This window comes from Diaphorina citri, unplaced genomic scaffold (assembly GCF_000475195.1).
Source record: "Diaphorina citri unplaced genomic scaffold, Diaci psyllid genome assembly version 1.1 scaffold4234, whole genome shotgun sequence".
Lineage (NCBI taxonomy): Eukaryota > Metazoa > Arthropoda > Insecta > Hemiptera > Psyllidae > Diaphorina > Diaphorina citri.
Window position 1 is genome coordinate 1 of NW_007381633.1, and position 12,033 is coordinate 12,033.

General features: G+C 41.1%; 1 protein-coding gene across 1 annotated transcript; it reads right to left on the reverse strand.

Moving 5' to 3' along the window:
• Nucleotides 1-1,890: 1,890 nt before the first annotated feature.
• LOC103520888 (protein HEG homolog 1-like) lies at nucleotides 1,891-11,646 on the reverse strand (the record flags this gene model as incomplete). The annotated part of the gene is made up of 9 exons (XM_026831830.1): nucleotides 1,891-2,067; nucleotides 3,231-3,478; nucleotides 4,062-4,172; nucleotides 5,074-5,274; nucleotides 5,816-6,047; nucleotides 6,090-6,265; nucleotides 8,038-8,325; nucleotides 8,604-8,747; nucleotides 11,434-11,646. Coding segments are annotated over 9 exons (1,790 nt in total), but the record flags the coding sequence as incomplete, so codon positions are not given.
• Nucleotides 11,647-12,033: the final 387 nt, after the last annotated feature.

The window sequence follows — 12,033 nt, forward strand, 5'->3', positions numbered from 1 at the left end:
CATAGAGAATTAGATAGTCGAACCTGTCTGAGTGGGAAACCTGGATAACTGGGAAAAAAAATCGTGGCCCCTTCATGGCATCCTCTCTAAAAAATTTTATCTTCGTTTCATGTACTGTCGTGGACACTTTTTAGCCCGTCCTTCCTTTATTAAATTACAATAGTAATATTAAAAGTTATAGGGACGGGCTATTGTATTCGCTTCGGTGTCGTTTGTGTGTCTGTCTGTCTATCTATCTGACTGACTGTCTGTCTGTCTGTCCCCATAGAAGGACTTATCCAAACCTGGTCGACCTATACATATCAAAAGGTCTTTTTACCAGGAACACGAAAGTGGTGGTGCAAATTTTGTCTAGAAAACAATAAAGCAAAAAAAAAAAAAAACTGATTTTTGAGGGATTTTTTTCACATTCTCACACAAATGAGCTCTAATCTTGAAATTTGTCGCGACGACCTATGAAAGCGAGAAAGTTTTAGATAACACTTCAGTCGTAAGCTACGCCGAGGAAGGCCAATAAATGGATGGTCGATCTTACCACTGAGAATCAACACAGTGTCAAGGGTTTTCTTTGAGGTCACCCATTTGATTTACACAGGGCCAGTATTCCTTGAACCTGGATGAAAAACTCTCTGTGATAAGACCATACAGCAGGGGTGGCCAAACCGGGAACCGCGGTTCCCAAGGGAACCGCGAGCCCATTTTGAGGGAACCGCAAGCTTGTTCTGAGGGAACCAAAAATAATAATCAGAAGACTAATAAGAGAACTGTACAAGGGACAGAAGGTTTGTAGTCAGAGTTGAGAATGAAGAAACGGAAGAAGTAATCATAGGAAGTGGGGTAAGACAAGGATGCTGTATGTCACCTGCACTGTTCAACTTGTACGCCGAGAAACTTTTAGAGGAAGCGTTGGGAAATACAAGAGGAATAAAGATTGGAAATGAAAATATGAGGAACATAAAGTACGCAGACGATCAAGCGTTACTAGCAGAATCAGTAATAGAGTTACGAAATTTGGTAGACAAGATCAAAGAAGCTGGAAAAAGATTTGGAAGGAAGATAAATGTGGGAAAGACAAAAGTGATGAAAATTGGAAAAGAAGAAGAAAGCATGAATGTCGTATTAGAAGGAAAAATGCTGGAACAAGTTGAACAATTCAGGTACTTGGGACTTGGGAGGAATGATTTACACCATTGGAAGTTGCACTCAAGAAATAAGAAGCAGGGAAAGCGAGCTGGATTGGACATATTTTCAGAAGAGATTGTTTGCAGAGACGAATCATGGAAGGAGCGATTAAAGGAAGGAGATCAAGAGGAAGAAAGAAATTTGGTATGTTGACGGATATTTTGAAAGGAAGAAGCTATGAAGAAATGAAAAGACATGCTCAACATGCTCCCCGCAGAAGGTGGCGTTGAAATCTGTCGTCAGACAGAACTACAAATATATATAATTGTTAGAGCTAGGGAGGGAACTCGAATAGCAGTAAAGAAAGAGTACATTTACCCTAGCCGTAAGCTTCTACATATTACGTATTATTGTGGTTAAATTCTCAAATAAGTAAATCGCCTGTTTACAGGCGACTGTCGACACCACTACATCACCAACCTAATTATTTATTGTGGGAGCTAGGATTCGAATCGCAGTACCTACCCTCGATTATGAATCCAATGACTTTCACCCTTCGTATAGGTTTAATCCATCTATTACGGCTGTGTGCCCCCTAAGTCTCGAAGTGGGGTTTTGTGTATGCAACTATGCACTGTATGTCTTTCATCTTTAAAAACAGCACAATTGGGACTGCCTTCTAAATCACACCAAAGGTTCTACTGTAAAACCGTGAAGTTGTAAGAACAAAAGTACAGACATGCTATGACACAGGCAAAGTATTCTCACCGAGTTATCGCTCATGCCACTATTCATGCTATGGCGTTGCATGACGGGAGTCAGGGCCGGAGTAGGAACTTCATGGATAGGGGACAGGCCTCCCTTGTTACTGGACGGTACTTCTAGGAGAATGGTAGGGCCTGGGTTGGTGTTCATCGACTTTTGATCCATCACAGGCACCTGGTACTGTACATAATTGGTAAAATTTAAAGATCACCTGAGATTATAATAGTTAATAAATAATCGATAGCAGTTGTGTGGTAAAGGAGAAGAAATATTTACAAGACGAGTGAAGAGTTTCATAAATGCTGTGTGTGCAAAGATCATTAGCAAAAATAAAACAGGGGGTTCAAAAATCACAGGGACGTTCTGTACATCAGGCACAGGGGAGTCAAAAAGTTCCAGTCACACAGGAGAGAGGGTAAAAGTTCCAGAGCAAGCAAGACTGGGGGAGACAAACCATGCTTCACTAGTTTGCTACCTGGAAGAAAAACCTTTAAGAACTATAAACTATTATTTGGTGTAGGTACTCGTTTTTGATTGGTCGAAAACCGGTTGTCAAATGACGTCATAACGGATGCCATGCAAAACATGTTCAACCAATCAGAAAACGAGATCCTTCTGAGAAAATTAAAGTTTTGAAGCCAAAACTGACTCTATTCAATATTAAAAATATTAGAAATAAAACTTTTCATACTAGAAGTCACCTAAAAAACTGAACTCGAAAATGGAGTAGACACTCTTTGGCGAAAACAATTCTCTCGCCACCGAAACTAGATTTTGCCAACTGAAAAAATCTTTCTAACAAAGTCTAGGTATAAATTAATCAAACGAAGGAAGAAGACTCCAAGATGAAAGGAAAATGTGATATAAGATTTTGATTAGAAAATTGGCGATCCAAGAAAAGAAGAAAAAAATATGTTCAAATGCTTGGTGAGATGGAATCAGAGGTGAGTAGAGAGAAGAAAGTGCTTGAGAAATAAGAAAGAGTGCACTCTTAAAAAGTTGAAAAAAAACTACAATTTTTATAAGAATAAAGGGGCAAACGAGAAATTGAAAGGTAAAAAGAACCGACGGATTTTATTAGAAATAGTCAAGAATTTAGGCGTTTAGGAAAGAAAATACGAAGGAAAAACACTGGTTTCGAAGTTTTAAAAGAGACTAGTGACGAAATTTTAAAATAAAAAAACTAAATAAAATAAAATAACGATAGAGGAAGTAGAAATTTTGGTTTGAGGAGAGGGAAAACTAAATTTCAAAGATAAAAAAAATCTTGCTATAGGAAAATACGAGGCGTAAAAACCATTTTCAAAAGAGAGAAAGAATAAAAACCGGGCAATTAGAAATGCAGGTTCATAACAAACCCAGATATAGTGGGTCTTACTTGACCGAGCCGTGGATACGGATGTTTTGACCAGATCGTCTAAACTGAAGGCCCTCGGGGAGGAGCACGGACCGCCCCCAGCCCCGCCCTGGGCGGACAATTTTTTCCCTGAGCCGCCAATTATCGGCGACGTTAGACTTAGTATGGAGGCCTTCCGACGTATTTTAGTAAATAGACTGCGGGTAGATGAATGGGGAGAGTTGGGGGGAGCTCCTGTAAGAGAGTTAGGGGAGGGATGTTGAGTTCATCCGATGATGATATTGTGGTGCTCACGATTAATTTCTCATATAACTTCTCACTTTCCCCAATTTCCATCACGGAAGATTAGGTTTTCTACACATATATGTGAACCACGGAATATTGCCCCAAAAAATGTATTTATTGGAGCTGTTGGCAAAAAGGGACGTCCAATCTGGGCAATCTAAATTGAGTAGGTACCTATTTGAATGTGAAATCTGCCACATTCAAATACTTCAAATAGGTACCCGTCTAACAGACCCAGGTCTCTAGGTCTGTCAGTCTGAACGTGTGTGGCGGACAATGCTTCCAACCTAGGTCTGTCAGTCGGAACGTGTGTGGCGGACAATGCTTCCGACCCAGGTCTGTCAGTCGGTCTGAATTTGACTGGCCGTCATAAGGTGTGAAGTTTTCTTTCAGGAACCGGCTCCAGAATTGATAACTCAGGAACAATCTTCAGACTTCAGACCTATCTTATATTTAGAGAGAGAGAGTTGTGAGGTTACTTATGAGAGAGTTATGAGGTTACTTATATTTAGAGAGAGAGTTGTGCGGTTACCTGTGGTGGGTACGGGAATATGACCGCTCCCCATTGGATGAGAGCAGGCGTGAGAGTGAACACAATGGTGATGAGAATGACCCAGGTGTGAGCGAGATGAGGAACTGGGGTCTGAAATAGAACAGTGAAACAGTATGATAAAACAGAATGAAACAGCAGAGTCAGAGTAAATAGAATAACAGAATATCTAAAACGGATCTTTTGATAGAGGGGCTTTACCCTCCATTCGACGACAAGCTACCCGCTTCTATTCTATTATGGGACTGGTTGCTCCTCTCCCGAGAGAGTATGCAATTAACACTGCGACCTCTGTAGATCTATTGTGACCAGTATTTTTCCCCTGCCCGAGCTGCTATACCCTGGCCTTGATGGAACCTAGAAGTACCCTCAGTGGTGTATATCAACCTCTTCAGTTTCTCTAAAATTCACCTACAGCACCTCTAAAGAGTCCGCACACTCAGGTTTATTCCAGAGAAAAGCTGTGAGTCCATATACTATCCCATTAAGAGGATACCACGAGGTGCCATCAAGGCCAGAGAGCTAGCTCAAGGCCTCCGAATCGTAGGGGTCTGATGAGGGATATTCAGGTACATAATTATGTCATTGTACCCTACTTCCTGAGACGGACTTGACCGTAGTCCCATTCAGGTACCCTCAAGAGCCACTGTTACTGTCTGCGGCTTGACAGGGCTGGTTTTGTCTCAGCTTTACGTCCTCCAGCGAGACGCTAGCTACCCGCTTACTTACATAAACCTCACCCAACCTGAACCTGAAAAGACAGATGGTCACCCATCCGAATGCCAACCACGAGTAATGTTATTTAACTTCAGTGATCGGTAACTGGTGCATCGACGAGGTGAATCTATGTTGTCGAGGCAGTGTGAACGGTTTCAGTCATCGATCGACGGGCGTCAACTATGTGTGGACACAGCTTAACAGGTCCCTACAATACAGGATTTCTGATACATGTAATAGGGTGGAGAGTCAAAATGTAGGACACCTTCATACTCACAATGATGCCGACTTCTCTCGTTCTCCTCGGCCAGTAGTTTCTCCAACTTGTCCGGGAAATGTCGCCTAGCACACCAGAACATCCCGAGTACCAATAGTACCACGGTGACCGTGATCAGACCCAGCCAGAAGGGTTCCTGGAGCATCCTCTCAGCGAGGGGAGTTTGGGGGATGTGCAAAATACGCTCCGAACAGTTCTCACCTAGGAGGAGAAGAAAAATAGGTTTAAAACATGGGTAAATGATAGATATCTATCGTACCTTAAATGTCTATAGAATTCTTTAGCTGGTGAAGGAAAATGTCCTCTCTTTGAGTTAAACTTCCTTTAAGACTGTACTTTCACAGGTGTTCCGTTTTTCATCAGTCTTTTAGACTGCGGGAGTCAGTCTTATTCTGGCAGTAGGTATAAGCAGGGTATATTCTATTCTATTCTTTTCCAAGACGTCCCGTCCGTGGTGATATATTAGACCACCAGGATGTAAAATCTTCTACACATGGGTAGAGTGAATACACATTAGCTCATTACCATTACTCACCAGATCACCAAAGTTTTATGTTAACAACCTTCGTGGCTTGGAGATACTGGCACATTCTGAGTTAAAAGTCTCCCATTGCCTATTGCCTACACAAGTACACAACCCACATTTTGCTGTGAAAATATTTTGGGTGAAAAATTGAAAATCAAATCGACCTTTTCCAAACAATAACACTTTTCCCGTTCAAAGGCTAACTTTCATTCCTACCTTTCCACCAGGCATAGCAGCGACACACATAGCGCCTATCCGACTTCTCCACACATTGTCCGTGTCCATTACAAGGCGAATTATCACACGGCCGTATTCTGACGTCACAAGTTACACCTCTGTAGCCTTCCTGACAGTGGCACTTGTAACCAATAGGGGTTAACTCGCACGAGCCGAATAGACACGGTTCGAGCTCGCACATTGTGAGCGCGCAGAGCATACCTGGGGGGGACTGAATATGAACAAGAACTCATAAGGAAATCAAGATGGCTACCTGAGGGGAAGTACAAGTGGGGGATGTAGTGGCGGACACGAGGGCTGAGGAGCGGTTGACTCCGCCCCCTCCCCCTACATTATGGGAGGGGAGGGAGGAGGAGAAGTTTCTGAACATGGCCAGTATGGAATCAGCGCTACAAGCGGCCAGTGTGAGGGGGCGCACTATGTCAGACTCTGCAAAGCGAAAACACACAGCATTGTAAAACCGGGATGAGACAACATTTTATCAAGTGCTACTTTTTTTTAGGTTTGATGGGGGAAGGTCTTATCGTCCCGAAAGCGAAGAGAGAAGACAGGCTAGGAGATTATAGGAGAAAGCCAGCCGTTTTGAGAACGAACTTTATCTGTTTAGGATAAAATCCGCTCCGGACGGGGATCGAACCCGCGACCTAGCACTTACAAGGCAGACGCGCTACCTCAAAATCTAATTAGAATTTTAATTTTAAAAACCACCATTGTTATTCTTGGGTAAAATTGACAGTAACTTTACTGTGAAAAGGTAGCTAAACATTCAATTCAGTCAGACCAGAAAGCCTTTTTATGGGATGGACGGACATTCGGGCGGGATTAGGGTACAGACAGCACACTACTCTGCATTCCGGGGATTGACAAAAATAAAATAGGCTAGTAGGGAATTGGATGAACAATCTGCTATATGAAACACCTGAGACATGGTTTGATATTAATGGTTTACGGGTTACAATGGCAGAAAAAGAAACACAACACGGCATGTTTGTCTAATAAAAGAAACTGAAAAATACGTATTCAAAGAAAATAAAGATTTTCCTATTTTCTATCAACACGAAAAATGTGGAAGCTTCATTGGATTCAAAGGGATGAGACCATTTTCCAAGCTGAAATGTCTAGATAGGTATCTAATGAAAGGTATCAGTTCACCCAATTAGGTAGAATAACAAAATTGGTCAAATTCAATGCAATGCAAAACTGAATCTAGTCTATGTCTAGTTGTCTAGCTAGAAACACAAGTATACTAGTCATCGCATTGAAGGATACAATAGGTAGGTATGTAAGTAGGTTATTTTTCTAGTTTATAATAATTTAATAATACAAAATTTTATTAAGATAGTTAATTAGATACATTTTGAAAAAAATCCAGACAAAAAGATAAGTGCATATTCAGGTCTAATTTTTATGGTGGACACATTCAAAATTAAAAAAGAGATGTGTACTTAAGATAAATAATATTATTATTAATTATATATTTTTATAATATCAACTAGTAGGTAATTTCTAAGCTAAACACATCTACTATGAGGGTCGGGAAAAGCCAGTAGCACGCGGTTGCCCAGATGCCCCAGATGGTCACCCAAGGTTCATTTGCCTAGGAGTCCGATTTCAAATCTCCAATCAATGGGAGCTTAAACTAAATGATCTACTACTCTAACAACAACAATACAGCTTACAGGTAAAGATACCGATCTACCTATAACTGACAGGCACTGAAAATACAACTTGGCAGTGGCGTGTATCTCATGGAACCTAGGGGACACCTCTTAACCTTCTCTCTACTACTACTTTTTTCTTTTCGCTTCCCTCTTCTTATCACTTAGTGAAAATAGTACATAAGTGATTATTCAACCTGGATTCTAAAGCTCACATAGTCCACGGTAGATTGATGTCGACGGTAAAACCGGCCACACTGCCTCACAATATACATAGACTATGTGTGGACACCGCTTTAGACCACCACATTGGCATACTTTATACGAGTTTATAGCTTTTGAAAATCTCAAAATACACCACTGCAACAGTGTCCTACTTCAGGCAACCAAACTACCCATCACAGGCACTGGGGACACATGGGAAACCAAAATACTTCCAGGATTTAACTGACAGGCACTAAACACGACATCCAGGATTGACTGACAGGCATAGAATGCAATCCAGGATCTACAATACATCCTGGACTGACAGGCAGGTTCTACCTGTCAACGTAGGAATGGCAAGGTCGCTGCTAGACAAGGAGTCAGACCCTGGGTTGGAAGACTGAGAGCTCAGTACTGGCGCTGTAGACGGACTAACCCGGGTTCGAACCTTGCTGGAGGACTGATTAGATTTAGATGGGGAGGTTGAGGACTGCTCGGTAGGGGCGGTGTCTGATAGGGGAACGTCTGACTGTTGAGTGACAGGGCAGGTCTGCTCGGTAGAGACAGGGGGACAGGTCTGCTCTATGGTGGCGAAGGTGACCACTTTCTTCTCTTTCAGATTGACGTCTGCAAAGTGGGTGTGGTTTGAGAGGTCCGCCATGGAATAGGATATTGTTCTTGCCATTGTTTTGTCAGAAATTCTGCCATTTCTTTTCAGTATTATACCTGGCATTATATCTAAGCTATGGTAGTGTATAGTTCAAGCTCAATTATTCGCACATGAAATAGGTAATCAATTATTCGCACATAAAATGGGGCCTTATGCCCTAGATTTATAGATGATGTGAAACCCTGAATAAAACACAAAAACTCCTAGGTATAATGAAATAAAATAAAGCACCAACCTGATCCAATTGAAAAGCAAGTCTCTTGAATATTTGAATCATCACTGCTCGGCTTCTTCACCAACTTCTTGAAGATCTCCTCAGCTTCAGTCTTATTCTTGGTGGGGGTGGAGTTGTTTCTACGTTTCCTAGGAGATGGGGTTCCTAGAGTCAGAATACAACATGGATGAGGATTGAGGATACCAAGGTTAATGGATAGGTGGAAGAGTATAACTCAAGAGGAAGGTAAAAAAAAACAACCCCTGAATAAACATGAAAGAGAAAAAATAAAGAGAAAGTACCTAACCTATACATAGGCTTGAACATCAAGTTTTTCCTAGCACTCCTTGATTGCCTTATGTTTGTCCTATACCGGGGGGTATAAACCGAGTACATGTCTTAATTCGACAGTCCAAGCAGTGGCGTAGCGTGGTCTAAATTCAAGTGTAGGGCTCATGCACAGTCCCATCACAGTACATGCCATTAATATTTATGGGCATTAGAGTGAACTTTTGAGTTGTATGGCCGCCATACACGCCATACATACACGCTACGCCACTGAGTCCAAGTACTCTAAGTTTAAATTGTTGAGTTGGAGTTCTAATGTAATAAGAAAAGATCACTTTGAAAATAGAACATTGGAACGAATTTATTTTGTGTAGACTCACCAGAGTGAAAATCAAGACTGAGGATTGAATCAATTCACTCTAGCCAATATTGGATATTGCAAAACCGAAATACACTGGTTCGAAACCACCATCATACACAACGAAGCACTATACTATACATATTCTACTACTGTCTTTACCTATTGTCGTCCAACACGATTGGTACCTTTACCTTTGCGTTAAAACTGACATGAAATTCGACCAGGGAAATGTAGTTTGAGGTGAAATGTACAACGTAGTTAAAGACCTTGATTTCCTAAGAGCGGACCTATTGAAATGATTAGCAAAAACCCCACCTATAGCTATGAAAGAAAAATGGTACAGTCGAACTTGTCTAAGTGGGAAATCTGGATAACTGGGAAAAAAAATCGTGGCCCCTTAATTTTTTACTGAAAAACCTGTTTAAATGGGAAAATCGAGCCTCTATAAGTGGGAATTACTTTTTCTAGATACTGGGTCCGGAGCCTCTGTAAGTGGGAAAGGTTGCCATTTTCCTGGGTCCGGAGCCTTCTGCGGACCGGGCCTTGATTTCCTAAGAGCGGACCTATTGAAATGATTAGCAATAACCCCACCTATAGCTATGAAAGAAAAATGGTACAGTCGAACCTGTCTAAGTGGGAAACCTGGATAACTGGGAGAAAAATCGTGGCCCCTTCATTTTTTACTGAAAAACCTGTTTAAACGGGAAAATCGAGCCTCTATAAGTGGGAATTACTTTTTCTAGATACTCGGTCCGGAGCCTCTGTAAGTGGGAAAGGTTGTCATTTTCTTAGGTCCGGAGCCTTCTGCGGACCTCTGTAAGTGGAAATTTGTAGGAAAGCATAGCATATTCCTCTTCCTCCAAACCAGTGTTCACATTTACCTCCATAAGTGGGAATGAGAAAATGGCAACCTCTCTAAGTGGGACACTTTTTAACTGGGAAACCTGGATAAGTGGGAAAAAATTGTCAGTCCCTTGGATTCCCACTTAGACAGGTTCGACTGTACATAATTGGTAAAATTTAAAGATCACCTGAGATTATAATAGTTAATAAATAATCGATAGCAGTTGTGTGGTAAAGGAGAAGAAATATTTACAAGACGAGTGAAGAGTTTCATAAATGCTGTGTGTGCAAAGATCATTAGCAAAAATAAAACAGGGGGTTCAAAAATCACAGGGACGTTCTGTACATCAGGCACAGGGGAGTCAAAAAGTTCCAGTCACACAGGAGAGAGGGTAAAAGTTCCAGAGCAAGCAAGACTGGGGGGAGACAAACCATGCTTCACTAGTTTGCTACCTGGAAGAAAAACCTTTAAGAACTATAAACTATTATTTGGTGTAGGTACTCGTTTTTGATTGGTCGAAAACCGGTTGTCAAATGACGTCATAACGGATGCCATGCAAAACATGTTCAACCAATCAGAAAACGAGATCCTTCTGAGAAAATTAAAGTTTTGAAGCCAAAACTGACTCTATTCAATATTAAAAATATTAGAAATAAAACTTTTCATACTAGAAGTCACCTAAAAATCTGAACTCGAAAATGGAGTAGACACTCTTTGGCGAAAACAATTCTCTCGCCACCGAAACTAGATTTTGCCAACTGAAAAAATCTTTCTAACAAAAAGTCTAGGTATGAATTAATCAAACGAAGGAAGAAGACTCCAAGATGAAAGGATAATGTGATATAAGATTTTAATTAGAAAATTGGCGATCCAAGAAAAGAAGAAAAAATTATGTTCAAATGCTTGGTGAGATGGAATCAAAGGTGAGTAAAGAGAAGAAAGTGCTTGAGAAATAAGAAAGAGTGCACTCTTAAAAAGTTGAAAAAAAAACTACAATTTTTATAGGGATAAAGGGGCAAACGAGAAATTGAAAGGTAAAAAGAACAGACGGATTTTATTAGAAATAGTCAAGAATTTAGGTGTTTAGGAAAGAAAATATGAAGGAAAAACACTGGTTCCGAAGTTTTAAAAGAGACTAGTGACGAAATTTTAAAATAAAAAAACTAAATAAAATAAAATAACGATAGAGGAAGTAGAAATTTTGGTTTGAGGAGAGGGAAAACTAAATTTCAAAGATAAAAAAAATCTTGCTATAGGAAAATACGAGGCGTAAAAACCATTTTCAAAAGAGAGAAAGAATAAAAACCGGGCAATTAGAAATGCAGGTTCATAACAAACCCAGATATAGTGGGTCTTACTTGACCGAGCCGTGGATACGGATGTTTTGACCAGATCGTCTAAACTGAAGGCCCTCGGGGAGGAGCACGGACCGCCCCCAGCCCCGCCCTGGGCGGACAATTTTTTCCCTGAGCCGCCAATTATCGGCGACGTTAGACTTAGTATGGAGGCCTTCCGACGTATTTTAGTAAATAGACTGCGGGTAGATGAATGGGGAGAGTTGGGGGGAGCTCCTGTAAGAGAGTTAGGGGAGGGATGTTGAGTTCATCCGATGATGATATTGTGGTGCTCACGATTAATTTCTCATATAACTTCTCACTTTCCCCAATTTCCATCACGGAAGATTAGGTTTTCTACACATATATGTGAACCACGGAATATTGCCCCAAAAAATGTATTTATTGGAGCTGTTGGCAAAAAGGGACGTCCAATCTGGGCAATCTAAATTGAGTAGGTACCTATTTGAATGTGAAATCTGCCACATTCAAATACTTCAAATAGGTACCCGTCTAACAGACCCAGGTCTCTAGGTCTGTCAGTCTGAACGTGTGTGGCGGACAATGCTTCCAACCTAGGTCTGTCAGTCGGAACGTGTGTGGCGGACAATGCTTCCAACCTAG